Source organism: Poecilia reticulata, chromosome 17, assembly GCF_904066995.2.
Source record: "Poecilia reticulata chromosome 17, P_reticulata-male-v2, whole genome shotgun sequence".
Classification (NCBI taxonomy): domain Eukaryota; kingdom Metazoa; phylum Chordata; class Actinopteri; order Cyprinodontiformes; family Poeciliidae; genus Poecilia; species Poecilia reticulata.
Genome location: NC_088846.1, coordinates 20,000,473 through 20,028,468, shown reverse-complemented (window position 1 = coordinate 20,028,468; position 27,996 = coordinate 20,000,473). Strand labels below are relative to the sequence as shown.

Here is a 27,996-nt window from a genome sequence, read left to right as displayed (position 1 = left end):
ACTGAAAATGGAATTGACAGATAGGAAATGTTGATTTAAGAATTAATGCTAGCAGATTTTAGAGCTGTCTCTCCCTACAAGAGATCTCAGTACATCACAATGAAATGCATGAATTTCCTAACGGGTAGTTTGGTCCCATTCTTCCAAAGTAAAGTGCTCAAACTGATCAGATTTTAAATACTGCAGATTTTCTGATGATTCTGTAATGTAAGCTCACGAAGCTCACTTTTTTAGGGCTTTATCTGCGTGTTTCGGTTTGTTGTGATGTTGGGGGATGCTTAGACAGAGGTGGAGGTTTCTGACACAGCTCAGTATGTTTCACTCCGGAGTAAGTCTGGCACTTACTTTAACATTGAACTGAGTCAAAGTGTCCAGTATCAGATTCAGCAAAGTATCCTGCAGGATAACAAAACCAAGCCCTGTCTATGTCTCATAATATGAAAAGGTTTATTCTTCCCTTTTGAAAGAAAAAAAACTAAGTGATGAACGGAAAGCTTCAGTTTAGTTTTGTCCTAAAGACGTTCTACCAGATACTTAAGGGCTTGTCAGCAAGTATTTTGACAAATTCTAGCTTGTTTCTTGTGTGTTTTCAGCGCTAAAGAAACAAGCGTAACATAATTGAGTTCTCCTGGGTCTTCTTAAGGTTAAAAGGTGATGGACGGTGTAATCAGAATGTGATGAGAGTTTGGCCGTTTTTCTATCATCACATTACCTACCTGATCAAACTAAAGTTGCATCCCTCTTAAGCTTCAACTTGAGCTCATGCTTCTTTAAATATATGAACACCTGTGATCAGAGGAACATTTGCTGCTTAATGATATTTTTGTTGTCGCTAACTTTAATATCTATAATCTTCTTTCTGAGCTAATCAGACGGCTCTTGTCTTCTTTGTCTGGTGGTGCACACAGTGATACCAAATTGCATAGTTGAATGCAAGGATTGATAATCTCTTTAAGGGTGCCAACAAATATGTTCATACTGTTTAAGCAAATCTTTTTAAAATTATTATTATTTTTAATTAGTCTACCATAAAGGCATGCAAGTATGCTGAAGACAGTTGCTTTACAATGAAACAATTTTCTGCATGTCTACATCTGTGGATTTATAAAAGCTACTTGAGATGAAAAGAAAAATATATAGTGTGGATCAACTTTTAATTTCATAAACATGTTATGATAAGATATATTTTATTATTGAGGTTTGTTGAGATTAGATTTCTGACTGATTTGAATCTGTCAAACATGTTGAACATGCATGATGCCAGATTTCAGTGTCAGAAGCATCTCTTAAATTAGCTTATGTAACAAATCAAATCAATGTGGTAAAAAGTTATGAAAGCAGCAGTGAGTCTGCATTAGAGCATCATGTGGGACACGTTTTGTCTTCCAGCAGTCATATTACATTAAAAAAGAAATTGGTAAAGGACACTGATACTCAGTCAAGCGTGGGCTGAATGACTATGTCATTTATAATAGACACCACTATGTAGACATACTCGCAGTATTACATCTTTTTGCTTGTGGTTATGGATGGATATATTTCAGTCAGTTGAAAAGTGGATAAATGCAAAAACAGGTAACTCTCAGTTCCTCGAAAATCCTTAAATCAAGTTCCACACATTTCGAAATTCAGTACATACGTTGCTTTATTTATTTATTTATTTATTTTTACTATTTAGATAAGTTACAAATTATTATCAAGTTGACCAAAACCTGTACCATTCAATCTGTACTATTACTTCCGTACTTCGTCGTGAAGCATCATGGGAATCGTAGGTTTCCACAAAATGGATCATACCAATAATGTGATATGTTTTTAAATCTTGTATATGACCACTGTTCTTAGAAATCGTTTTAATTTTACTTTCAATAACATATTACATAGAAATTTCCATCAAAGTTTTAAAAATCATCGATAAAATGGTAGGAAGACCAAACTGTCCTCCCCTCTGCCGCGGAAGAATACAGGCCTCCCGTTAATGCCAGTCCTCTTTTACGGTCGGATTACAGCTGTGGCGGCACGCAGTTGAAGAATCTCAAAGCCATAAGACGTCGAATAAAACCAAAAGTAAGTGTGGCGAAGTGAAATTTCCGTCCCTCGTTAATGTCTGAATGGGTGTTGTTTGCTAAACCACCGAACTGTCCTGATTTTGAAGTTTGTCAGCGCCACGTGGTCAAACACAAGTTGGTGACGCTGTCAAAAACTTGTGCTGCCTACAATCAAACCAGACACAAGCTACAGGGGAAATACAATATGGATTTTTATAGTTTTATTTGTGGTGTTTGAATGTTGCAGGTACTACACTTGGTCAAGTTTTTTCCTTATTTTTCATAATGTTATGGAAAACCGCTATGCACTTGCATACACGCCCTGTTTATGATAACCATGTCATTCTCATGTTCAATTACTAGCATCTTTCCAGATTCCTGAGGTAAGTTTTTGGGTTTAAAATTGCTTATTTTTAGCCGGTATGCTGACAACCTGGTTGCAAACTTTAAACACTGCAACTAAAGCAAACTTAAAACTGATTAAGTCTAGTACAGTTAGTGTCTATGTGCACTGCTTTAAATGAGTGTGCTGTTCGTAAGCTTGGACAAAGCTTAGCTATTAAAACATCTAACGAAGCTGACTGTTTTTTTTTTTGTTTTTTTTGCACACCATTTATGTTTTCTGTTTAACGTTCTGCTTAAGGAATATTCAAATAAATTTTGACTCCATTACACTGGACCAGGGGCCCAGTATAAGATCTTTATGGTGAGGGAGCCTCCGTAAAATGCAATGGTTCCAAGGTGTCACTTAACTATGTTTGATATCAGAATCAATTCAATCTGAAAAAGGCATTAAAAGACCAATCAAATAGTACCAGGATCATATTTTCATTTTGAGAAATAAGATGAATATAATGTTTGTAATGTTAAAGTTTTGGTGTAATTCTGTCCTTTAATTTATGTTGAAACTTAAAAAAATAAATTATCAAAACTCACTGGTAAAAGATTCATTAGGGGAAAAAAGTAGTTATTGGCCTGAAATATTAAATACTCATCTTTTGTATTTATAATGAATGGGAGATGATGGTTAATTTGTGGTTATTCTTTTGGCCATCAGTAAATTCAGCTGCTGTATCTTCCTCTACCTGCAGCCTACATATTGGTGATCAATCACTACTAAAATAAATACAATAAGTGGCAAATTATTGATGATTAAGTCAAGTTTTATTACTTTTAAGTATTATTGGATGTCACAATAATTATTTATAAGTAAAAGGAAAGTGGAAAGGGGTCATGAAGACTAGAGAGATGGTCTGTAATTTTTATTTTTTTATTTTTCCTATTACACCAAAGCCAGAGGTGCTGAATATAATTAAGGGCCCGAGATGAAAACTTGAGGGACACCAGAAGTGATTTGAGCTGTTCCAAAGTGCCTGAGTGACTTAAGCTTTGCTGCCCTTTTTTATTTTTATTATTTGCTTTTGGAAAATAATGCCATTATCTCTGATTAATCTCAGCCCCATTTAACCCCCATTTCTGCTTCTTTACAAGTTTTTCCTTATGAGTCTAACAGGCTTTACTCTTACAAACTAAAAAGCTAACTTCATACAAATACAGTGCTGTGAAAGTTTTTTTTTCTCCTCCTCCTTTCCAACTTGAAATTCTGCAGATTATCAGATTTAAATGTCTCAAAGATAACCTTAGTAAATACAGAAAGCTAATAATTTCATTAAGATGAAGAAGAACCCATTTGGCCCCTTGTAAAAAGCAACTTCCTTCTAGATAGAATTGTTTGCGTGTGCTTTGGCTGCAACAACTGACATCGGGCATTTTCAAAAACAAGTCTTATACGTCTTCACCACCTGTGACGGGTCACAAATTAACCTGTTAAAAGCTTGGCCTTCAGAGAGTCTTGTCGTCCACCAAATATTTTCCCAAAAGTCTTGAGGTTCATCAAGACATTTACTTGGCAAATGTGAAATGGGCCTTTGGTTTAAGATTTTGACAAGATTTGTATGCCAATTGTTGTCCTAATTGTTCCCCTCTGAAAATCTTTAACGACGCCCTCTGGTTATCGGACGTCTCTTAAGAGATTTTCCCGATGTGGTGTGTTAAGTGACATGGTCCTTGCAGAAGGACGTCATGACCGCTCCAATCATAAATGGGGGAAATTTAATGTTTTATTGTCTTGGCCTAATATTACAGTGTGTATGGTGTCCCCCAAGAAAAACAAGACATTCAGCTCTGAATGTGATGTGCAGCTAATCTGAGAGCAATGTGACAGGAAAAACTGATTGGAATCAGAAATGCACAGAAGACAAAACTGCCGTGGTGGTCCAGAACATCCGTTGGTCCACGGAGTTGTTTGGGTAGAATTATTATTTTTTTCATTAATTAATAGAATCATTTGAAAGCTCAATTTTTGTATTACACAGGTTATCTTTGCCTCATTAAAATTAGTTTGATCTGAAAGACTTCTTTGCAACAGACGAGCATAACCGGTTAGTTTTTCATGGCACTGTATTGCGCTTCCATCTGTTGGTTCTTAATTTTTATTGCCCTTTGAAATACAAGTCAGTAAAGAAGAGACGGCCTTGACAGAAGAATGGATCAAAACCATCAACAACGTGGAGTCCCTCAAAGCGCTGCCCCAGTTGGGGGCTTCATGCAGGGAAATGTTCCCACCGTGGAGCGAGGAATCATCATCGGAGACAACGTCCAGTTTGGGAGGCTGAGACGTCGTCCAAATCTGTCTCAATCTGAGAGCTCGGGGGCCGAAGAGGAGAATCTGGGTTCCTCTGTGGAGGCGAGTGGCTCCTACGGTCGAAGCCCCATCCTCCAGGGCATGCAGGCCGAGGCGGTATGGTACAACCGCACAGCCTATGAGCAAGCTGAGGGCGACTACCAGCGGCGACTGGCCTCCAATGGAAACGGACCTCTGTCGTCGTCTCCTCGGAACCCAAGCACTAAAGGAACTTTGACCTTCCACTCCAGACGCAACAACGACCAACCGCGGGATGAAGGTCAAGGCGTCACGACTGTGAAGGCCTCCGGTACCCCTCACCGTCAGCTGGGTAAAGGTCGCAATCGCACTTCCTCTGAGACCGAGCAGGGGGGCAAAGGCAGCAGGGGGCCGAACCCAAGGAAAAGGGGCATCTCCGAGACCGAAGGCAGGCCACGATGGGACAAGTATGATACCTCTCGCACGGAGAATGAACGCAACATGATTTGTGTTTTGTAGTTCTGGAAACTGTTTGTCTGTTTGCATTATTGTCTGGCTTTTTATTTGGATGTCATTTTTGCTGAGGTCATAATAAGTAACATGACGATATACAGCTAAAGTTGCTGGTCATTTCGCTCCTCTGTTTTGCAATTTTTGGTCACTTGGTCTTGGATTTGAAATTGAACTGTCGACTGCGGGACATTTCATACTGATTTTAATTTATTGCCACTGGAGAACATTTGTACCCGTTTTGAGGATTTAAAGTAATATTTGACTATCTTGGTGTGCTGAAAGGAAATGTGGCTATGATGCCAGTAAACAATATCTACCCTCAGGAAGTCATTTAGTTTTTTTAGTTTTTTTTTTATTTTTTATCAGGTATTACAATCTCTGCAATATTGCTCAAATAGGGTGGAGATGTCTGCGAGTATATCAAACTGGTCAAACGTTAACATTTTACTGAATATTGCAGTCAATAGGGACGTTGCGATGACTTGATGCAATCTATCGTGCAGCTCTGATTTACAGCTATTAAAGTAGCAGGAGGTGAAACGGCATATTGGTACAAACTGGCGGAGCGAACTGACCCAGAGCCACAGCCAACATGGCTGGCTGAATGGGGTTTCCTTTTGACATGTTTGACAAAAAAAGTGGGTGGTGTTTTTACTGGCAGACAGTCTTTTGTTTGCTAATCCAGTTTTTGCAGACGACGCAGCTCTGTTTATTTGAGGAATGTGTCACTTCCTGCTGTTGTAACCCATCAGCAAACGAATGGGAGATGTACCTTGTTAGCTTCATTCAGCTATTTGATGCATTTCTTTTTATTTTATTTTATTTTGGCTTCATAAACATAACATGTCTCCAGCTTTGAACACCTTCCTCACATTCCATCATGGAGTCCATCTTTAACTGCATGGTGTTGTAACCCGTGACGACCCCCTCTGTCTTTGTTGCAACAGCGACTAACCCCTTTTTACTTTGACTGTAAGCAAATAAGCCTATAAAGTGTTTTCATCCTTCTTTCTTTAACTCCGTCACAGTACCAAAATGAGTGGACTGCAGTGCCTCGCCGCAGAGAACATCTGGTTCGACAAACACCGCTACGATGAAGCGGAGAAGCGCTTCTACGAGGGAGCAAACGGCCCCACCACACAGCAGCAGCAACAGGTAGCAACCTCTTTAGCGCTAAAAGCCCACTCCCGCTAGGAAAGGACTTTCATGTGTTCTGAATCTGCTGGCAACGAGTTGTTTATAAATCAGTCACAGGCTGCACAGATTTCCTTACTCATATCCCTGCCGGTGTTGGCAACGCTTACATCACCGTCTGTCACAGCGGTCGGCAGCCTGCAGCAGCTGCCTGCCTGCATGTTAGTCTGGGCTCTCGATTTAGAAGCGGCTCGTCAAAGTGAGAAGGGTCAGGTGGTTTTGGCAGCTGCCTCGGCTTGTCAGACCGTCCCGTCTTCCTGCATAGGCCTGTTAACAGTGGGGTGGGGTTTTGTTTCATTAAAGTCCATGGGGTGGTACCTTTGGGGATTTTGATCTTAGGTTTTAAAAAGAGCAGCAGTAAGAAAACTTTAATCAGCAGTCAGTTTACTAAAATGTTTTCTCATCAGCAACTGTAGTTGACTTCCCCCTCAGGAAATGCAAAAGTGCTTCAAAAAATGTGAACATATACTGACTACCTACCTCTAGTTATTTCACTGAATGAAGAACAAGCAGTCAAGACTGCACCAAACTGAGTCCGTGTTACAGTGAGATTGTGTTTTCAATCTGCCGAGCCCGCTGTTATGTGGAGGTCAAGTGAATATACTTTGAAAAGTATTTACCACTGAAGGTGGTAAATACTGTTTAAAATTGAAGCGTAGTTACAATTGTTCTTAACACTTGGGTGCATTAAATGTAAATAAATTTGTAAATGCTAGCAATAAGCCCATATTGTCATCTTTAATGTAATTTAGAAATGCATTACAAAGTTCCAAAATATTACCTTTCAGTAATAAACTTTGTTCAAAATATTGTGGCTATGCAGCTGCAGTGATTTTCAAAGTCCACAATTTAACGGCATGCTCAGACAGCCCTGTGAGAGAGACCTGAGTCCAGTACAGCCCACCATTCCAGCACATTACCCACACTTGTTTCATTAGAACAAAAACTAAACAAATATCAACAAGGCATATCAAAACAGAGGGCAAGTAATGTCACCCTTGCACCTCAGCAAACATCTCCCTATGCAGAGATCATCAGCAAAGTGAGATCCAAGTATAGTAACTTCTTTATGTTGAGTTTGATCACCCTTTAGAAACAAATGAATAAGTTGAGTATTAGAACATTATTATCCTAATAAGACCTAGGTATCCCAGTCTTGGAGCAGAGGACATGCAGTGGGAGGGTCAAAATACTGGTCAACAAAGTATTTTGAATGTGATTATTGATAGGTTAAGCAGAGTTGCTATACTTGCCTCTTAATAGTTATCAAGTAAAAATTTCAGGTGTAATTAAGGAACTACAATTTAACTCAAACAATGTAAGTTATAAGCACATTTATGAAAGCAGAATGTCTTATTCCCAGTGGTTGTGAACCTTTAACCCTCGCTTAAAAATCAGACTTGGACCATTGAACATGAACGTTGAGAACCTCGCATGTAAACCGTACAGCATCTGTCTAGCTACTCCTGAGTTTTTCCTGCCTTTTTTTATCTTCTTCTGTATTGCTGGGGGAGGAGGGGCAGGGGAAAACGGCGCAGCATGCCAAAGGTCGCCAGCAGAAACCGAGGCACAGAAATGTAAGTTTGTCCTCATCCAGGTTGGTTTTCAGTCCCAGGAATGCTGCATGACTGAAACACTGAGTTGACCCACAGCTGCTGGATAGTTGTGGATTCTTGTATTTTCTGCCTCCTCCTGTCAGTATGTGTGTTTTCAAACCATTGTTTGGGAAGGTGACATGATCAGTTGTAACAGTGCCTGTGAATATCATGCAGGTTGCAGCTTCTTTTAATCTGACAAGCAACAGGGATCAAATATCCAATAGTCATAATGGCTTTTGGAAACATTCCTCAATTGATTATGAATCCAAAAACTTTTTGAGGACATTAAAGCAAGAATCTTGACAAATTTCCTGTTCATTTCTCAAATGTAATGAATGTTGAGTCTCATTTGCTCTGAAACAAAAGGTCGCCCGCTGGCATTTTAGGCAAATTCTCTGAAGCGGGAGGCATTGCTATCTGCATGTGGGAATTATTAGACCGTTTCCTCCTCTACATGGATCTTGTGTGAAACCCAGAAGCATGTTTGTGTCATCAGTTGTAGTTGCGCATGATTTTGTTTTTAACCATCCTTTGCATGCTTCTCTTCAGATTTAAGGTCTCTGTTCATTTTTCTGTGCAAGTTTTGGTGCCAATTTTTGTCGTTTTTCTTTTTTTGTCCCTACAGACGTCCTCTCATGGAGCAGGAGACCAGGAGCTGGTTACACGCATGAAGAGCCTGGAGCTGGAGAACCAGACTCTGCACAAAGGTTTTTTGTTGTTTTCCCATATCGAAACTTTTTGCCTACTTTTAGGCTATAATCTATTTGTGCAACAAAATGATCACAACATGATTGTGGGTTTGGCTCAATTTAACTCCTCTTGCAGCTGTCTGCCAATTTCATTTAACAAAGAATCTGCTGAAACCCATTACAGCTGGGAAGAAAAGAAATAGACTGGCTTATCGGATGCTTTGTTATTTCAAATGAAATGTCTGCATATTGATGTTTGAGCAGTACTTCTGGGGAAAAACAAGTTTTTGTTTACAAGTAAATGTTTTACTCATAAAATGAAAGGCGGCAAAATTTCATTGTGAAGGAAAAATTACAACACCAGACCCCCTAATGCACAAATGTCAAGCTCAAGGCTCACGAGCCAAATCTGGCCGGCCATAGCTATTGCGCCAAAAAGACTTATTGCCTCTTTGGCCTTCACCTCGTTTTAAACTAATCAGACGTTGACTCTGCCTCATAGGTGTGGTGTTTTCGTCCAACTACTCGTCATTTAGGGCTGATCACGCTTAGCCATCATATTTAAAATATAATCTTTAAGAGTTTGTCATGTGAAAAGAAACCAGCAGTTGATGTGATCTTGTTTGAATGTTAGTGGTCGAGGACATGAGGGCAGCTCTGCAGAAGCTGGAGTCCAGAGTGGCTTTCCTGGAGAAGTCCCCTGCACCGGCAGCTGCCCCCTGTGCTAAGGTACATCCAACAACACTCCACTGTCTCCTGCCCTTTTGTTGTTGTTTAACAACGTATTGATATCATAATTCAAATTTCTGACCCAACATATTATCTTTTTATGATTGGCATGTAGAATAAGAGGAAGTAGTTTCTGAGTTTTGTCTTTTTTTCTCTTATCCCTTACTTTTTAAAATGTGCAGGCTGCTCCAGTACAAGCAGCTCCAGTCAAACAGGTAAAAGTGACGAATGGCGGCGGCGACGACGACGACGATGACATAGACTTGTTTGGCAGCGATGAGGAAGATGAGGAGGCCGAACGCCTCAAGCAGGAGAGACTGGAAGCCTACGCCGCCAAGAAAGCAAAGAAACCCACCGTCATCGCCAAGTCCTCCATCCTGCTGGACGTCAAGCCTGTAAGCAAACATCTCCACTCTGGACACCGAATGCACGCTGCTGAGGGTTCTGATGACATTTGCTCTTGATCTTCACCCAGTGGGACGATGAGACCGACATGGGAAAGCTGGAGGAGTGTGTGCGCTCCGTGCAGATGGACGGGCTCCTGTGGGGGGCTTCGAAGCTGGTCCCAGTCGGCTACGGCATCAAGAAGCTGCAGATCAACTGTGTGGTCGAGGATGACAAGGTCGGCACAGACATCCTGGAGGAGGAGATCACCAAGTTTGAGGATTATGTAAGTTATATTTAACCTTGTTTGTGGCTTGTTCACATGTTTTGATCTTACCTACTGCCCTGTAATGAAGCTATGCACTGCGGTGATCTGATTTTATTCTTTGTATATGTACGGAAGGCCTTTAAAAGCACAAACTTCAGTGAATTTTAATAGGATTCCATTAAAATTCACTGGAAATACAGTAGTCTTTTTAAATGTTTGTGATCCATATCCTAAACAATTGGCACCTAAAGTATAGAAAACTTTCCTCTAAATAGAAGAAACTAAATAAAATCCTATGAAACTGCTTTTAGGAGTTGCCTTATTACCCAATAGTCCAGCTGTGTGTAATATAAATTTCTTTATGAATCCAGTTTTTCTGTGAAAACCTCAGAAATTTGATTAGAAAACATTATGCAAAGACGGATTATAAAACGTTTTTGAGAAACTTTCAGAGATCAGCCACTGTCTGCAGCTTTTAGCCATGCTCTCTGCAAATCTGATTTTTTTTTTTTTTTTAAGAGGCAAGAAGAAAACAAAGAGTAATTCTGTGACACAGCAAACGCTAAGATCTCCACTGTGATGCATGGTGATGGAAGCATCATGCTGTGGGGTTAGTTTATCAGGGACTGGATGGTTGAAGAAAATGCAGGAACATCTTGAATGAGGATGTTTCACAAAAACAGGGATTCAATATGGAAATTTTTTCAATTCTTCAACTTGAACTGTAATCATTTTTGAAAAGAATGGGTAGATGCAAGCTTCAAAAAAGCTTTTGACTAATTCATTAGTCAGATATCGTAGTTCAGTGAAATCACATTTTCTGATTACTTGGAAGGACAAAAGAAAACTTTCCCTGTTTTTAAGTTCATCTTTATTTCTTTTAAATAAAATGTACATATCAATACATTTGTGACCTAAGTAACTGTGTGTTTCTCTGCAGGTCCAGAGTGTAGATGTCGCTGCCTTCAACAAGATCTAACCTTCAATACCAAAGTGTTGATGCTGCTCCCAGCTTGTGGGGTTAATAAAGCTGAACCTAGAGCATAAATTTGTCTTTTATTCCTATATTCCTAATTATTTACGAGACAACTTCTAAAGTGCTACTAAAGCAGGATTCTAGTTTAAAGAGAGCACACCTTCAGTGTGGATCCCAAGCCGACCCAAAACCCCGGGTACACCGGCTGGGTGAATGTGGTCTTCTCCTTATGGAGCAGAATCATTGAATCAGAAACATTGTAGAACGTTAGAGTCCCGGCCCTGAAATCCAGATACACTCCTATCCGGCTCCCACAGGGCGTCGTGATGGCAACGCTCTCCTTGTTGTGCTGGAACGAGCAGGTGGTGTTGACGCAGTCTAAGCTCCAGGATTTGGAGTTATGGCCCAGTTTGCAGTCGCTCCCTCCTCCAATCCTGTTCATGTTCTTGTAGCAGATGCCAACTGAGACCCCCCCACTCCCAGCCCACTCCACCTCCCAGTAACATCGGCCCGCTATCCCGGCTCTGCACAACACCTGGGCCCAGCTGGTGAAGCGGTCCGGGTGGTCGGGGTAGGGCTGCGGCTCTATGCGGGTCATCGCTGACCTCCGGCTGTCGGAGACGCTCAGGTAGGAGTTGGCCGTGTTCATGTCCAACGTCAAGTCGTTGTAATCTGGAGAAGAGAACATAATTAATCTTATCGGCTTCAGAAGACATAATTAAATTAAACAATTGTGCTCACATTGGAGAAAATCAGCTCTTTTCCTCGGTTCTGTGGTGTAAGGAATGTCGGCGTCTCTAGCTGTCGAGAGAGAGAGATGCTTAGTGGCCATTTCAACGAAATCATCTGAAAATATCTCCATGCGCTCATGAAGAACCACACCTTTGGTCTTTTCACTGATGTTTGGATTGATGCTCTCCTTCAGCGAGTTCACTAGAAATGCAAAAAAGTTTATTCCAAAATTCTGCAAGATGGTAAATATTTAAAATGGACATACCTTTATCAGCAACTCTGCTGAATTCCCTTTGAAGTGTTTCCTCCAGACCTCCGTTCAGGTCGCCCAGGCCATCTCTCATTGTTTTATACATGAAATACGTGAGAGCATCCGTGTTGGGCATCTCCACAGTCCTCATGGGAAAATGGAGAGACTTGCATTTCTGCAGAGGTGTGAAGATAATTGATTTTTAAATGCAAAATTTTTAACTATTGTTAAATTTGTAATGAAAATGTCTATGGAGCTGAAGCTATTCGAGAGTTAAAATGTGTAGTTTGTCTCCACTTTAAGCACCAAAGTAAGTACATCTTAACTCTTATTTAGCTTGGCATTTATTTTCTGAACTGTCTGGTTGTCTTAACTGGGGAAAAGAGTTCAGGACATGGATTTACCGAGCCTGCCGATTTTCTGTTAAGGATGACAGACTAGCTTTCAAACGTCATATTGAATTCCCATTTTCAGGACGGAAGGAATATTATCCAAGTCTGAAGTTGAGTTGTGTAATATGCTGCTACTAACATGAAGAAAAAAATCCTGTGGTTATGATAAAATTGTCCCCTTTTGATATTCTTCTCTTCCAACAGAGAAGGAATATTCACTGGTTCAATCTGCTCCGATAGATCTTACGATTGGCTGCTTAACCCTTGTCTTTAATCATGCAGATGCTGACTTCAGCAGAAAGTTCATTTGAATTTTATTTTATTGAACGATTAAAAAATGTATACATTTAGTACACTATTTAGCAAAATGGGCATAACTTTAACCACTAGATGGCAACAATGTGTTCAGTACAATCCGGTTTATGTGGAAGATGCCTTTACAGGCACGAGGAAGTTACTGGGATTAAATTTGTGACGATCTTGAAATACTTTAATAGTTTACAGTTTGAAAATGAATTTTCAGAAACTAAAATGTTAGTTTTTAAGTAACGTCTTTGTTTAAAACTGAGAAAAAAAAACTTGTAACCTATTCTTTCTGAAGACAAAAATCTGGCATAGAAATGCAGCTCTGTTGGGAGATGTAGTTTTCTGCCTTTAGAGGAGTTGTAAATTTGAGGTGAGCTTCCACCCTGCCAGATGTTGAGGTGTCCCTGGGCAGAACATTGACCCCAACCCCCCAGACATCACCATTATGCACATCAAATCGCAACAAGTTCCGCTTTCATACCTGGAGGAAGTGGATGTGGTCCTCTGTGCGAGACAGCCTCTCCAGCTCGGCCTCGGTCCTCCGGTGCTCGGCCATCTCCCTCTGGATCTTCTCCAGCATCTCCTCGGCCTGACCAACCAGCAGTCTCTCCTGGGATTTGATCATCTCCTTCACCTCTCCGCTATGTTTCTCAATGGATCGAATCAGCTTGGAGAAAATCCTTTCACTCTCCTCCACCACAGCCTCCGCGGAATGCTGGACAGGTTAAAGTTCTCTTTGTTGTGTTGCTTTGTACAGAAATAACATTACGGCCTCTTGCGTATGAAGTTGATCTCACCTTCATGTATCTTATGGCGTATCTCAGTTCCTTCTCTGCATCCTTCAGTTTCTGTACCGACTTCAAAGACGTTTCTTTGAGTTTTTTCTAAGAATACAACAGATAAATATCACATGGGACGATCTCTCTCTTTTTGGCGAAAGAATTTATGCCAAGGTTGACTTTCAGAGTGGAACATTTTGATTCAACAAAGCACTGAATTACACTGGAAAGGTTTTGATCCATCAGCTGTGTGTTAAATATTTTACATCCTGAAGGCCTCACATGATGCTACGGTTATATTAAGCTTCTCAGACAACACATTTAGCATTCATTGTTAATTCTGAATTTCAGACTCCCCAGAGATAAAAATGAGTCATCCTAATGTTTTATTTATGAACTGCAAGCATTACTGAGCTTTGTCATTCCATAAGCAGAAGGATATAGGAGCAGCATATGTTCCTGGCTTTAGTTCTACTGCAGTTGATCCTGAAAGTGGAGATGAAGGCACAGACGGGTATTAAAAAAATTTAATAAGTATTTTCTTATTGATTTGAACTCTATCCAAAACAAAGTCTGGAAAAATGTTCCTGGAAACTCTTACAAACCATTTTATAAAGATTTGGAGTTTCAGAGTATTGGTTGTTGTTGCTGTGGTTATTTTTAATGGACTTGCCTCTAAATTATTAACTGGGCTTACCTGAGCAGGAAGGACACCAGAAACCTTTTAAAAGTTAACTTTAGACATGGATCGGCATGGTAACTGAGTAAAAACATTGGTTCACAATATTTAACACTTTAAACGCTAAAGATCTTTTGTTTAAAACAAAGATTTGTTCCTGATGCCACTAAAACATATTACAGCTGTAATGATGCTGTTACTTGAACTTTATCACAGACTAAAGCAAAAATTATAAACTAAATTTGGTTGTCGTCTCAATTTGCTTATATGCTGCTTGTTATTTACAAAGTAACATATTTTACTGTGAAGGCCAAAATTGTCCATACCCCTGATGACAGGAGTCTCTCAAAACATTGCAAAAATAGATTTTAGAAGTAGCCAAACTGATTTCCATTGCTTTTGGTCAGATTAGATGCTAAAAACCTGAATACAAATGTACTTTCAAATATGTTTTATCACTGATTAATGTTGTCTTCTCACAAAGATAAAATTTGTTTTATAAAGATTTCTAAATGGCCCTGTTATTGTAATGTATAGAATATAAACTTACCAACCCTGTTTGTAGACTTTTAGGCCTGACTTTTCATGGGTTCTCCATTTTTATTTTAATCAGGATAGACATGTACAGTTTTTAGTTCCTCCACATTTTTTCCCATACATAATTTGTCGCTTAAATACTTCTGCATACTTTGTGGTACTACAGCCAGCCAACATTTACCATATTCATTTTTTTGGGTCATTTTGACTGTTTCTTTTGGCATTGACATCTTCTGCAGTTTATGAAATATTCAGCTTTTTGTGATCAGCTTGGGCCCCATTGAAATTGAATAAAACATCCCATAATTTCTGAAGAATTTTGATGAAAATGTTGCACTCTTTCACTTACATGTACTTTCAGCTGGAAACTCCATTCAAACGTTAAAATGTAGTCCCATCATTCAACTACATCTGTTTTGCCTTTTTGCATCTTTTACACTGGCCCACTATCTCTGAGGGTTTGCAAACTAACCCTGTTTCCAACCCCAAATCCAACTCTCCATCAAACCCTAATTCCGATCCTAATTCTAACCCTATTTTCAAAATTCAAAACATAAAGTTCTTTCCAATCATCCTTCCGCCATAATTCTGAACCTCCTTCCAACCTTAATTCCAAGCCAAATTCCAACCCTCATTTCAACCTTCCTTCCAACCCGAACGCTTACTTACCCTTCTTTTGAACCTTTTTCCAAAGTAAATCCAACTCTCCCTCAAACCCTTATTCCAATCCTAATTCCCATCCTCTTTCCAACCCTCCTTGATTCTTTTACAGATTTTTGAAATCTGTAAAAGATACAAAAAGGCAAAACGGATAGATGTAGTTGAATGATGGGGCTACATTTTAATGTTTGAATGGAGTTTCCAGCTGAAAGTACATGTAAGTGAAAGAGTGCAACATTTTTATCAGAATTCTTCAGTGTTTTGGACTTGGGACATATCCAAAAGTTTCTCCTACATCCACCTTTGATAACCTCCTATAGAGGAAGGCTCAACAGCTTGTCGCTTCATCTTTAGTCTTCTTTATACGTGTATGATTGGAAAAGGAAATGTAATAACATCCACATGAATACAGAGCTGAGATACTCTGAAACCTATCAGCAGCCTTCATTGGTACCCAGAATATCTCTTTTTAAAGTCTTAATAGAAGATTTCTGTGGTAGATTCTAAAATGGAGAATAAATGTACAAAACAGTTGGAAATGAATGTGTTTTATGGGCACAAAGCAGGTTTAAATAAATAAAATACATTTTATAACTTAAAGGCAGGGTGGAGGTTTTGGCTCCTAGCATGAATAAAAAGTAATGGGGAGGCATTTTAAAGTGTCACAGTCTGTTAAATTCACTTTGTTCGGTTCAAAGTAAAAGAACAAAGAAAGCAAAAGTATTTACTGCAAAGAAATAGGTTCCCCAAGTTGTCAGACTTTTTGTTGTAGTTTTTTTTATTTGCATCAGATTTTTGCAACATGTTAAGTTTTGAACAATTGCCTTTTTGTTGAATTGGTAATTTGCATGCCAGGCCTTTGAGTGGAGGTTAAAATTTAAACTAGAGCTGACACCCAGCTCAGAATAGTAAGCATGCTTAAAACAATGTGAACAGTTGTTATAAAGCCAGCAGCTACTGCAGGAAGTTGTTGTTCCCACAAATTCGCTTCCTTAAATCATTGAAAACCTTTCCTTGATTTTGTTTAGAAAAGCTTGTTCTAATTATTACACATTGAGTTTAGTATCTCAATTAAACCTTGATAAATCAGACAACATATCTGTACCTTTTATACTTTAGCAGACTTCTGTCTTTCCTATCCAAATACTTAAGTGTTTGAAAGCTGTACACACAATGTTTTTATTTTTGTCATTAACTCAGTAGTAATGTTTTATTTGTGATCTTTACAAAGGTTATCAAGCACATTGAACCAAAAGCCTCAGACGCTGAAAATGGAAAAAATGCTGGAGTTTCTCTTATAAATCAAATGTATGCTTTGATGGAAGTTCTTTCCAAGAGCTGTGTTGTAAATATATCTGCTCCTCCGATTCCTTTAAAGCCTTTCTGAACCGTTAGTGAGATTATATCTCAGAAACATACCAAAACTTTATTACGAGCTGCTCTGACTCACCTGCTGATTGGCCCTCTCCTCCACCACCGGCACCGTGTTGTGGCCCTTGTGCCTGTCCTTGACGCACAGCGAGCACACGCACTGCTGGTCATTGAGGCAGTACAGGCGCAGCAGCTTTTCGTGCTGCTGGCACAGCTTCTCCTTCAGCCTATCTGTGGCTGGGATCAGCTTGTGGCCTTTTCTGTGAAAGCGCTCTTCGTGTCCTTTCAGGTGAGCCGGGCAGAAAGACTCCAGGCACTGGGGACAGGATTTCACGGCTCTGTTCTTCCTGCCCTTGCAGACGCTGCATTTCACCTCCTCGGGTTTCGCCAGGTGCTGAGCCGCAGGCTGGTCTTCACTTTTCAGAAACTTTTCCACCACTTCGGCCAGAACGGTGTTCCTGCTCAGCAGGGGTTTGGGATTGAACTCCTGCCTGCACTGGGGGCAGCTGTAATGGTCTTTCTGCTTCGCTGTGTTCCAGTAATCCTCAATGCAGTCCAGACAGTAGCTGTGTCCACACGGGATGGTCACGGGATCTCGCAGAACCTCTAGGCACACGGGACAGCAAAACTGGTCTTGTTCTACGGAGATAGTTGCGGCTGCCATTGCACTCTCACACACACAGCATTGAACTGAAAGAGGAAGGGACAGTGATGGGCGTAGCTCACAGGTGTGCAGATACCAGCATCTCAGGTTTCACCTGCTGCACCATGAAGCCTCCAATCACAGCCAGGCACACCTGGGAAAGGCCCTCCCAGGTAAAGAAAGCCGAGATCAGCCTCCTGTTGACCCACACCAGGCTGGGCCACAGTAGATGACCTTTAAAAGTAACATGAAGCTTGTTTTTTTTTTTTTTCCCAGGGGAAAGCCCTGACTCATGTCTGTGTTTGATCAACAAAACGTGAACCAACCACCAGACAGTCTCTTCCAAACAGTCACAGGCCAGTTTCAAGATTTTAATGTTTCAGAAATGCCCTTCTTAAAATTTCTTGTGGTTTTTTTTGTCACACTAAAGTACAAAGACTCTTTATCTAACACTGGATAGAAATCGGTGGGTTTTTAACGTTCAGCTAAAGGCACCTTTTTCATAGACGCACCTTTACTTAAATGCACAACTTTAACATTCCCTGTATTACTTTGAATTTTAATCAGTTTGCTATTGTTTATACGTCTCTATAACTAATTTATTATTACTCTGTTCCCTCTGTCCATCCAGATTTAGGGAAGACAACCTTCTCTTACTCTGCACCATCAGCCTGGAATCATCTAAGACTTTATATACCTTTTGCAATTAGTTACACATTTTACACATTTTGAGTCTGTTCCTTAATATACACTTGCACTGTTTTGTATGTAACTTTTATGGTTGTATATAATGCTGGTCTCTTTTGAAAACTAGGATTTATTTCCCTGTGAGATTTATCCCATATAAATAAAAGTAAAACAAAAACATTTGGGTTTTTTTCCCCTCTTTGCTTTTAAGTGAAACTGTTTATAAAATCCTTCAGTGAATAAATATTCTTTAGTCTCAAAATAAGCTGATGTTTTTTTAATGTGTCACAAATGAGTGTACAAAAGAAAATAACTGTTCACAAAGCACTGCTTAAAAAAATGCTTATAAAAGCATAAAACCACATCACTACACAGGGTGACCCTCTTAGAAACACTGAAATACTCTGAAGTAGGTCGCTCATGCTTTTAGCTGCTTCATACCAAGTTAAATGCATTGTCTGTAAATAAATACTGACATATAACTGACTAAAGTCAATAAACTAGTGACAGATAAAATATTCAAAAATGTTTCATTCTTGACTTTTATGAAACGATATTCAGGTTATCTGGGTGTGTGTACGACGTTCAGTCTGATATCCAGCAGGATTTATTTTCTTCTTGAGTGAGGCCGTCTCTGCAGGTGTCTTTGTCTGGATCCAGTCGTGAGTTTGGAACCTGGGCGAAAAGAAAACACAGCAAGAAATGGAACGCTGCACCAAGCCGAGCCAGCAGAAACAACAAAATCTGATCAGTTTACCTAACGGTTAAAGCATCTGAATGTTAGATTATTTTGTATCAATAACTTTTTCCGTATCTACATTGCCACAACAAATTTCAGCGCATGTAATAAATGCTACATTAATGTGATGACTCTAGTTACCAAACGGTGAGAAGGCAAATGGTCCCGGGGTAAAAAACGGGTTCAGAGGACTGACAGCTGGTTGGTCCAGACCAGGAGGGGGCAGAACTGCGAGGACAGAGAAACATGGTTACCGTGGAGCCTCCCAAACTGAAACTGACAGAATCTCATGCAGATTCAGCAAACTGTGCGATAAACAAACTTGCTTAGAGAGAAGTTTCGGCTGAAAGGAAAATGTTAGGAGGGAAACGTCTTTTATTCAGCAGGACAACAAAAACACGTCAAATTACACAAACAGGTACATGGGTGTAACGTAACACACGCACACACAACTCGCTTTCATGTGTTCACACATCTCATCAGTGTGTCACTGAGTAAGTGGGACAGAGAAACCGCACTGCACATAAGAAAACCGCAACGAGAGAGAAGGCTTTGCATTATTTAGCAAGCATATAGATGAACTGATCCAAAATATCTTAGGTGTCTGTGGGAAAAAATATCAAAATGAAATCTGTGGTCAATTAAACCACTGAAATCATAAGACTTAACAGCAATTAGTCAGAGTTTGCTTTTTGCCTTTTAATAAACAAGGTAGATTTTTATCTACATAAACATATACAGGAAAAAAGATTAATTTTGAAAACAACAAAAAATTAATAAACAGCTAATATCAATGGTATAAAAATACACAACTTTTTCTATTGGGCTAGAATGAAAAATCTGCCCATTGTTACTTTTTAAGAAAAGTTTCTATAATAGGTTGTATGTTAATAATATTTATTAACATTAACTAAACCCATTGGCCTGAATGTACAAGCCAATTAATAAAGTTGAATATTATTGGAAAGTTAATTTATACAGTATGATTAACTTAATTCACTAAGTAAAACACACAGATTCATTACACTCAGGCTGATATTTTTAAGTTCTTACTTCTGTTATTTGCATTGATTTTCCACTTGCAGTTAATGAAAATATGACATATAAAGTTAGAGTATTACATCAGACAAATAAAAACATATTTTTAAAACAGAAATGTGGGCTTGAAGTCACGTATGTTTAACATTTGCTTATAGGTTGTCATTTTTAAAAGCTCTTTAATTTGGCAGATGATATTCTAATTTATTGGTTTTGCCTGCATTTATAAATTTATGAAAAGAAAAGGTGTTATTTTTGTCGAGCAGATGCTAAATTAAATAATTATCACACTGTATGTAGCACTTGGTATTAGTTTTGCAGATCAGAAATATTTGATTAAAAAAATGAGAGATGAAAATGGCAGTCACGAAATTATCAAGTACAATATGAAATGCCGAAGGCCTATTGATGTTATAGAAATAGCACTTGTGATTAAAACAACTATTATCATGTGGGATTTTTCCCTAGTGACTTAAAATACATACCCACTTAAAATCTTTGTACATCTTTAATATAAACAATGCAGAAGGTAACATAGCCATGTCTAAATGGGTTAAATGACATCTTAACGAGCTCACTTATTGGTGACTCCATCTGTGCAGCTGCCCCAGCATCACCAGTGAGGGGAGAGTCACACCGAGACTCTGAGGACTCAGGATTCTGTGTCATCACGATTGTAACATCTTTCACTAAAAAAAAAAAAAAAAAAAAAAAAGGAAAGAGAAGAGAAGAGAAGCATTAGATCAGACAGTGGTTGGAACAAATGTCCCTTAAAAACCCCTCTTGAAGTGTGTCTACCTTTCTCATAGATGCTGACAAATCCTCCCTGGCACACTTCTTGTAGCAGTACCTTGAAGTCGGACACGGCTGTCATCACTGGGCTGAAGGAGAGGGCCGGGTTCGTGTTGAGCAAAGGAGAAGCTGACAGCGCAGGTGAGGCATGAACGGACTGACAACTCTGAGCACAGACACGGAGAGGAGACGGTGTTAGGCTAAGTGTTACCAAGTCACCGCCCGCAGAACAAGTCTGAAGGAGTCACCTGCAGGAACTGGACGGGGTCGTCAGTGTGGGACAGGAGGTCAAGTTCGGCCTCGTTCTTCTTCAGCTCGGAGATTTCCTTCTGGATCTGGTCCAGCAGCTGCTCGGCTTCACTGTTGGCCGTCTTTTCCTGTTCTTTGATGAGCTCTCTCACTTCAAAGCGCTTCAGCTCTATCTGGCGAATGAGCTCCGTGAAGATGGCGTCGCTCTCTTCGGCAGCGGCCCGTGCCGAACGCTAGAGGGAGACGCAGACCAACGCACAGCACAGTGAAGTCAGCGAGAGAAGGCAAGATTAAAAAAAAACATCTGCTCTATGAGAATATGTAGCTGCAGCAGCTGTTATGTAAATAAAGAGCAAGTTAAGTATTGTACTGAGTAATGGGATGTTTTCTCGTTAATCATTAAACAGGAAGAATCTGTGTGTCAGCACGTACAGAGAGAGAAAAAACAGCTTGTCTCAGATCTTGTGCCTCTTTCTCTCTTTGCTGAATCTGGAGCTGCGAGCTCTGCCTCATGTCACCGAGCTGCACCTGAAAGAAAGAGGATGTTTCAAAATGATGAGTCATGTTTACAAAATAGGGAAAAAAATCACCCGTTTGCCTTTCTAAAGATCCACAGAATATCTGATGACCATCTAATGTAAAACCGATAAAAGAAAAATAAATAATACTATATTTGAATGCAATGTTTTGCCAGAAATCAACTGGACTGCGTCAGAAACATGACAACAAAACCACAAGAGCTAAATCTGTGTCACCATCTTCATATCAAACCTTAAATAACAGTAAAAAAAAAAGGGAAAAAAAAAGAGAAAAGATATTTATAATAAGCAGAGTAATTTATTTTGCTTATCAGTTGAGATAACTCACAGTCATTTTGGATTTGTTTGTGTGCAGCGTCTGGTGAAATTATTATTAAATGTGTTCAAGGTAACAAAAGAGCAACAGGGGTTACATGTACATTTACTAATCCTAATTTACTAATTTACTAACCCTAACCCTACTCTGGTGTGTGTTTATAAACAATAGGCTGTTAAAAGTTAGTCCGATTTGATTGTAAATCCACCCAAAGACCAGACTGGGCAAATCTTCCCTCCCAACTATTCTCTGAATCTCTCAGACTATGAGGATGTGTCCTCACAGCCATCGTTTGATCATTGAAATTCACATTTCAGTCTGAATTAGGGTCCAGACCCTTCTGACCCTTCTTGAACTCCCTGAGGAGTTCAAGTCAAAAACAACTGGTATTTTCTAAATGCCATCAATCTTATCTCAGTTCCATCTTTAGACAATTGACTCCAGCGCATCACACTGCCACAACCGGTTTGAGTTGATCCTATCATGATGTTTACTACTGTACAGTAAACAGTTCTGGTGAGGAGGTACCGTTTCCTGCTATATCAATGCTTGGTGACCGCTCTGCAAGTTACGGCTTTAAAAATGTGCAAATGTCTAGAAAATTCCAGTTATGTAGGCAAGGTCACAGAGGGGATGGTGCCTATCAAGCCATTTTTGGGTAAGAGGGTTAACCTAACCCTGACCTATAATTCATAAAAAGCACGTATTCAGAGCCTCTAGCTGATTTCATTAAAGTTAAAAACAATGTGTATTAAAGAACAGGCTACTGGATGCAAAACGAAAATAGTATTCGTTATAATGCAGCATTTTGGGGGAGGGGGGGCGGAGGGGTGAAATGGCTTTTTACCTCCTTATCACTAATCAGAGCCAGTCGACAATAGAAAGTGTCTGAATCCAGTCTCTGACCGAACGCGTCTCTACACAGAAATGATCAGGACTGAAAAATAAAACCAGGGCTCTTACAAAAAATAAAAACGGATCCACAAGTCGCCATAATCAAGGTGACTTGTGAGTCTAAGTATTTTCAGAACAAATACTTCAGACTCACAGACGATCATTCCAGACAGAGGAAATGTGTTGCTACCTTTATGTGTTGTGTTTCTGCCTCGGCCAGCACCGTGTCGTGTCCTTTGTGCTCGTCTGTCAGACACAGGTAGCAAATGCAGCGCCTGTCGGTGCGACAGTACACTTCCAGCAGCTTGTCATGCTGGGGACAGATCGTCTCCTGGAGCCGCTTGGAGGCCGAAACCAGCTTGTGTTTCTTGAAGGCAGCGGACTCGTAGTGAGGCTGGAGGTGGACATCGCAGTAAGAGGCCAGGCACACCAGGCAGGACTTGACAGCCTTGCTTTTCCTCCCGGTGCAGACGTCACATTCCACGTCGTCAGCTTTGGCCAGACATCGGTTATCCCTCGGTACCGAGGCAGCCTGGAGCGTAGTTGTCTTGAATTTCTCCACCACATCGGTGAGCATGGTGTTCCTGGCAAGCACCGGCCTCGGGCTAAAGCTCTGTCGGCACTGCGGGCAGACGAAGACCCCGAGAAAGTCGTCTTGGTCCCAGTAGTTCTGGATGCAGTCCGAGCAGTAGCTGTGTCCGCAGGGGATGGTCACTGGGTTTTTCATCACGTCCAGGCATATGGAACAGTTAAACTGGTCCTTGTCCAGAACCACTCCACCCTGAGCCATCTTTAAAAACGCAACAAAGAAGCCGGAAAACAACGGAAAACACAAGAACACACTGGTTCGGGGCTGCTACCGCTGCTTTGTTTACAGGAAGTGAAGGGAATGGAGGCGTGGCCTAGCAACGACACCGGATACTGGAGGACATTTAATTTAAAGAGACAAATACAGATTCTTCAAACTAAGAGCTGCCTTTGCTTCACACAGACCAACAATAAATGCAAAAACACAAACTCTTTTTAAAAACCTAATTATTATAAGTATTATTAAATTATTATAGTTTTATTTGGTTAGTTCACTTTATTACACTTGCATTCATGGAAAAAAATCGCTTAAAGGGCAAAAATAAATAAAAAGGTTTTTCACCCTCTATTTACATATTAACTTCTTAAGATTTTAATGTATGAACATCTAATGTTGAACATATAGTTAATCAATTTGAAATACCTGAAATAAATTTTGTGGTTTTGGATCATTTTTGATTCATTCATTTGATTCACTCAAATGTATTTATCGCACATTGCTTCATGGTGATTATTCTGTTTTCTGTTATGAATTTCAAATATTTTTATTAAGATAATCATTTCCTAGTACCACAATTGGGAAATTTTGCAATGTCACATCAGGAATTGGTACAAGAACCCCACAATTTAAAGTAGAATAGAACATATACATATACTTATTGCACAAAAGAGAATTACTGCATATAAAAACAATCATGTGTATTGGATGTTTGTCAGTCTATGTGGGTAAATGGCACAGCAAGGGCTTTGTTTTAATGGCACTGATCACATTGAATAAAGCCATTTAGCTTTATCACTTTGAATAAAGCTAAATATATTTCATTTTAAATAAGAACTCTTGTATTGAAGTTAGCTCTCACAATATTGCATATAAAGCCTATGATTGTCTGATATGTCTGTAGTTTACTAAACATTTTCCTTTTAGTCCTTCTCAATGAATCAGCCTGTTGTTTGAAGCAGTTTTCCATTAAATGTTTACATTTAGCCAATGTGTTACAAGTAGTAGATAAGTCCCTTTATGACAAGGATCTTTTTTATTTGCCGATTAGGACAGTCATGCTAAAACAGTTTAACTTTCACAAGTCATGTAACTCAGTTAACACAGCCTCAAAAGTGCAGTGCCTTCAGTGTTGAAACATCCATGGAAGTGGTGTGCTTTTGTTCAGCAGGAACAGTCAGTCAGAGTTTTGACCAGTATCATATCTTAAATGTAGGAAGATTAAATCACAATAAAATCTGTACTTCATTTGTAAGAAATTACCCAAAAACAAGGTTCAGTGCATTTTTATTTCAAAATGCATTAAGATAATTAACAAACACAATAAATAATATCTGACAAATCATTTTCCATAAATCAAAGAACAGTAAGTGGAAAATAAACGTACAATCCATATCCTCAAACTTCAAGGTATTAACCAGGATTTCCTAAACAGAGCATTGACAGCATAAATACATAAAAGATTAGGCATACATTTTTAAAAATCTTATATCTCTAACTAAGGACAATACATTAATTTGGTCACAAAAAGAATACTCTGATGCATAAATGACAAGTTTGCACATTTCAACTTTTTCTCAATAAGAGCAGAAAAACACTCTTGTGCGTGGCAGGTTTTGAAAAGTTGCCAGCAACCTCCTGTTAGCTGTTGATTATTATACCTGCCAATCAAAAACATTCCCTTAAAAATCACATGCAGCTCTAATAAAGAGGTCATCATTTTTTATAATGGCTCTTTTTTTCTCAACCTGGTAAAATAAAGTGCTGATAAATGTTTAGCTATATTTTTTTAAAATAAGAGTATTCCCTTTCAGATTGTTAACCTCTTCAAAAAATACTGATCATGGGATTAAACCTCATCAAAACATGCTCAATATACCCAAACAAATAGTCCCTTAAGCATGTTTTTGGTTTTTCATTCTAAGTTATAACTCTGGTACTAAACTATAAGAAACAGGCTTGAAAAATATTCAGATTGTTTTGAAACATGCATTTATGCCGGTAGAATATTAATGTTTGCGCTACATGCTAATCTGAAATTCAGCGATGTTTTCAGATGAGAACGAAGACGTCTGAAAACACCCAACTCACAGTCAACTACTTGGTAAGTCACAAAGATAAAGCTTTGTTTTGGATTCACTATTTTAAAGTAAACGTTTCATTCAGTTCAAGTTTTTTTTTTTATACTTAGCTGCAGTAAATAAAGTTTTTTCACATCAAACAAACCAAACAATTAAGAAACAGTGTGTGAGACTGGCCCCAAATCAGAATACGCAGAGTATTTGAAGATGACTAAAACGCTCTAAAAGGTGCGGGTACGTTTGAGTGTGTGAAATGCTGAGATATGCGTCGCCACTCATGATACCAAAGTATCTTGTGTGCCTTCACTTGTTTTTGTCCTCCAGGCCGCTTTCTGCTCTCAGCGCCTGACTGCTGGCTGAAATGAAGCTGATCCAGTGTTTGAGCTCCTCTGGAAACTGTGGACACTCGATCTGTAAATAAACACAGCATTAAACACACTCTTAAAATTCACATGAAGGTTTGAGCCTTGAGTTCAAGTTGCACCAAATAACCAACTGACAGGAACTGTAAAAGTTTAAAAACACACAAAAAAGTAATGGCAATACCAAATTACACATTCAAAATTGCAAACACATTTTTATATTAAATTTTTTTGGATACGCATCTATGCATGCCATGTAAGCTTGATTTATCAAGTTGTTTGTAAAAACTTATTTCATATTTTTGCTTATGAACTACAATTATTTGAAAATGACCTATAATGGGGAGTTTTTAAATTATTCTTCGATGAAGCTGTTGCAAATGCTTTTCTTAAACAAAATGTGCTCAGAAATATCCATATGATCTAAGTGTTTCCCTAACAAATTGTGTTTATGTATTGTCAATTACACTCACTGTGCAAAACTAATCACCTGCTTCTTGTAGGTAAATTCCATGATGCTTTCTGGGCTGCTGCCCACCACATTCTGCCTGCAAAGCATGACTGCAGATACAAAGCCATCTCTCTTAGACACGAAGCGCTGCTCTAGGTAAAAGGCCTTATCATCCCAGCCTAGCACTTTGGTACGAATCTGGAAAGCCTCTCTGAAGGCCAAAGAGCGCCTATACCGAATGGTGGAGGCCCCTACTACCATTTTGGCCCCAAGTTTACGTGAGGCCATGAACACCCCATTTCTCATGTAGTGGTTGAAGCGGGCAAAGTCACACTCCCTCAGATATCGAGAGTTGTTCATATGGCCCAGGTAGTCTAAATCATGAGGAAGGACCATGCCATCGATGCTTTGCTCAGCTAGTATGTCTTCTATTCTGGGCAGGAACCATGCTTCTACAAAAACCAGGGCCCCTCGCAGGAAGTACCACACATCCAGGTTGCAGAAGAGGAGGAGGAGGGCGCTCAGCACCAGCAGCATCATCTCTGGAACAAGAGACCAAACACAGATTCAACAAATAAAAACTAATGCACCAAATTATAATTTACAAAGGTGTTTTAACAAGCTGTATGTATGGGATGGTGTAAAAATATTTTCAATAATATGCAGTTTTTGATTCCAAATGGAAGAATACATTACAGTGTTTTACTAAATAAATACTAATACTAATCAATTTCAATACATATAGGAAGGTACTCAATATACTATGAACTGAGCTTTCCCGAGCCGCTTACTATGTTTCCAGAATTAAAACAGAGAGACCTTATATTCCCACAGCCAAGCACTGCAACCTTGACACGAGTGGGAAGTTAGCGCAGCTGCCTTCAAATAAACCTGCTTTGGAAGTCAAATCTATTAGCCTAGCTGTTAGCAGTAGGAGGCTGCCGGCCTGTGGACTCACAGGGGGCAAATTCTGACGCAAAAGTCGCCACTTTGCATTAAACTATGGCGCAATACCAGCGCGGTCCAAAAACGTATCAGAAGCATATATCTACAAGAGTAAAACTCACCGTGCGTCCCTCAAAAGGCGCTACCATAGGACAGGATGCAACTTCAAGAAGCCGGTAGGTTCAATGGACATGACTTCCTGATGTGTGACGACACGGACCTTCATTGGCTGACTGTTGACATGGTTACAGGTTTATTATGCAAATGCGGTTTTTCTTTTTGATTTTTTAACAGCTACCTCGTGGAATATTTTTAATTAAAAGTATTTAAAAGCAATTGTACAAAACGCTCATCCAAAATTCAAATATTGCAAAATTCTCCTATGACAGAAACTATGAACTATTTTAAATAAAGTAGAACATTTTCTTTCCAGAATTTGAAAGCAGGTTTAAATAATTTAACATCTGCTCCAATAAACTGTATTTGCTGCTTCACGCACGTTGCTTCCTTTATTTTTATTCCACTAGGTTACAATAAATTATCCTGACCAGCTGTTCAAACCAAAAAAACACATTCTTTATAGTAAGACATTAGGATAAACAGATTTGATAACAGTAAAAAAAAACAAAACTAAAAAAAAAACATTATAGCCAGATTACATGTTCAATTAATTTGGTAACAATAGACA

General features: G+C 39.3%; 4 protein-coding genes across 9 annotated transcripts; 1 reads left to right on the top strand and 3 right to left on the bottom strand.

Moving 5' to 3' along the window:
• The first annotated feature begins 1,913 nt into the window (after positions 1-1,913).
• Positions 1,914-11,133, top strand: eef1da (eukaryotic translation elongation factor 1 delta a (guanine nucleotide exchange protein)). Of its 6 annotated transcripts, XM_081598495.1 has the most exons (10): positions 1,960-2,067; positions 2,412-2,431; positions 4,563-5,177; positions 6,252-6,378; positions 7,932-7,994; positions 8,641-8,722; positions 9,339-9,433; positions 9,616-9,828; positions 9,909-10,103; positions 11,026-11,133. In XM_081598495.1, exons 3-10 carry the CDS (start codon positions 4,594-4,596, stop codon positions 11,062-11,064), a joined length of 1,398 nt encoding a protein of 465 aa, XP_081454621.1. In that variant the 5' UTR covers positions 1,960-2,067; positions 2,412-2,431; positions 4,563-4,593; the 3' UTR covers positions 11,065-11,133. The 6 variants fall into 6 exon arrangements, with proteins under 6 accessions (XP_008432746.1, XP_081454621.1, XP_008432744.2 ...); XM_008434522.2 differs by lacking the exon at positions 7,932-7,994; XM_081598496.1 differs by lacking the exon at positions 2,412-2,431 and having other exon boundaries at positions 1,983-2,067.
• A 73-nt stretch (positions 11,134-11,206) lies between these two features.
• LOC103479895 (E3 ubiquitin/ISG15 ligase TRIM25-like) lies at positions 11,207-17,468 on the bottom strand. The gene is made up of 7 exons (XM_081598489.1): positions 16,847-17,468; positions 13,539-13,625; positions 13,223-13,456; positions 12,059-12,218; positions 11,944-11,994; positions 11,803-11,862; positions 11,207-11,733 (listed from the first exon to the last, which is right to left on the bottom strand). Exons 1-7 carry the CDS (start codon positions 17,429-17,431, stop codon positions 11,207-11,209), a joined length of 1,704 nt encoding a protein of 567 aa, XP_081454615.1. The 5' UTR covers positions 17,432-17,468.
• Positions 17,469-18,359: 891 nt separating this feature from the next.
• Positions 18,360-23,539, bottom strand: ftr67 (finTRIM family, member 67). The gene is made up of 7 exons (XM_081598499.1): positions 22,855-23,539; positions 21,348-21,443; positions 20,915-21,148; positions 20,673-20,832; positions 20,453-20,563; positions 18,978-19,064; positions 18,360-18,772 (listed from the first exon to the last, which is right to left on the bottom strand). Exons 1-7 carry the CDS (start codon positions 23,452-23,454, stop codon positions 18,705-18,707), a joined length of 1,356 nt encoding a protein of 451 aa, XP_081454625.1. The 5' UTR covers positions 23,455-23,539; the 3' UTR covers positions 18,360-18,704.
• A 1,200-nt stretch (positions 23,540-24,739) lies between these two features.
• Positions 24,740-27,568, bottom strand: LOC103479845 (protein THEM6-like). Its single transcript, XM_008434525.2, has 3 exons — positions 27,431-27,568; positions 26,403-26,905; positions 24,740-25,961 (listed from the first exon to the last, which is right to left on the bottom strand). Exons 2-3 carry the CDS (start codon positions 26,901-26,903, stop codon positions 25,854-25,856), a joined length of 609 nt encoding a protein of 202 aa, XP_008432747.1. The 5' UTR covers positions 26,904-26,905; positions 27,431-27,568; the 3' UTR covers positions 24,740-25,853.
• Positions 27,569-27,996: the final 428 nt, after the last annotated feature.

Bases quoted from the DNA above. Each gene is read 5' to 3' on its own strand.
- eef1da (XM_081598495.1), top strand. From the start codon at position 4,594: ATGGATCAAAACCATCAACAACGTGGAGTCCCTCAAAGCGCTGCCCCA. The intron at 6,379-7,931 runs GTAGCAACCTCT...TTGCTGGGGGAG, and splicing joins CCACACAGCAGCAGCAACAG to GAGGGGCAGGGGAAAACGGC. The intron at 7,995-8,640 runs GTAAGTTTGTCC...TTGTCCCTACAG, and splicing joins AGAAACCGAGGCACAGAAAT to ACGTCCTCTCATGGAGCAGG.
- LOC103479895 (XM_081598489.1), bottom strand. From the start codon at position 17,431: ATGGCAGCCGCAACTATCTCCGTAGAACAAGACCAGTTTTGCTGTCCC. The intron at 13,457-13,538 runs GTGAGATCAACT...TAACCTGTCCAG, and splicing joins ACGCCATAAGATACATGAAG to CATTCCGCGGAGGCTGTGGT. The intron at 12,219-13,222 runs GTATGAAAGCGG...ACACCTCTGCAG, and splicing joins ACCACATCCACTTCCTCCAG to AAATGCAAGTCTCTCCATTT.
- ftr67 (XM_081598499.1), bottom strand. From the start codon at position 23,454: ATGGCTCAGGGTGGAGTGGTTCTGGACAAGGACCAGTTTAACTGTTCC. The intron at 20,564-20,672 runs GTAGACACACTT...TTTTTTTTTTAG, and splicing joins TGTCAGCATCTATGAGAAAG to TGAAAGATGTTACAATCGTG. The intron at 19,065-20,452 runs GTGAGCTCGTTA...CTGTCCTCGCAG, and splicing joins ACAGATGGAGTCACCAATAA to TTCTGCCCCCTCCTGGTCTG.
- LOC103479845 (XM_008434525.2), bottom strand. From the start codon at position 26,903: ATGATGCTGCTGGTGCTGAGCGCCCTCCTCCTCCTCTTCTGCAACCTG. The intron at 25,962-26,402 runs GTGATTAGTTTT...GTTTATTTACAG, and splicing joins AATTTACCTACAAGAAGCAG to ATCGAGTGTCCACAGTTTCC.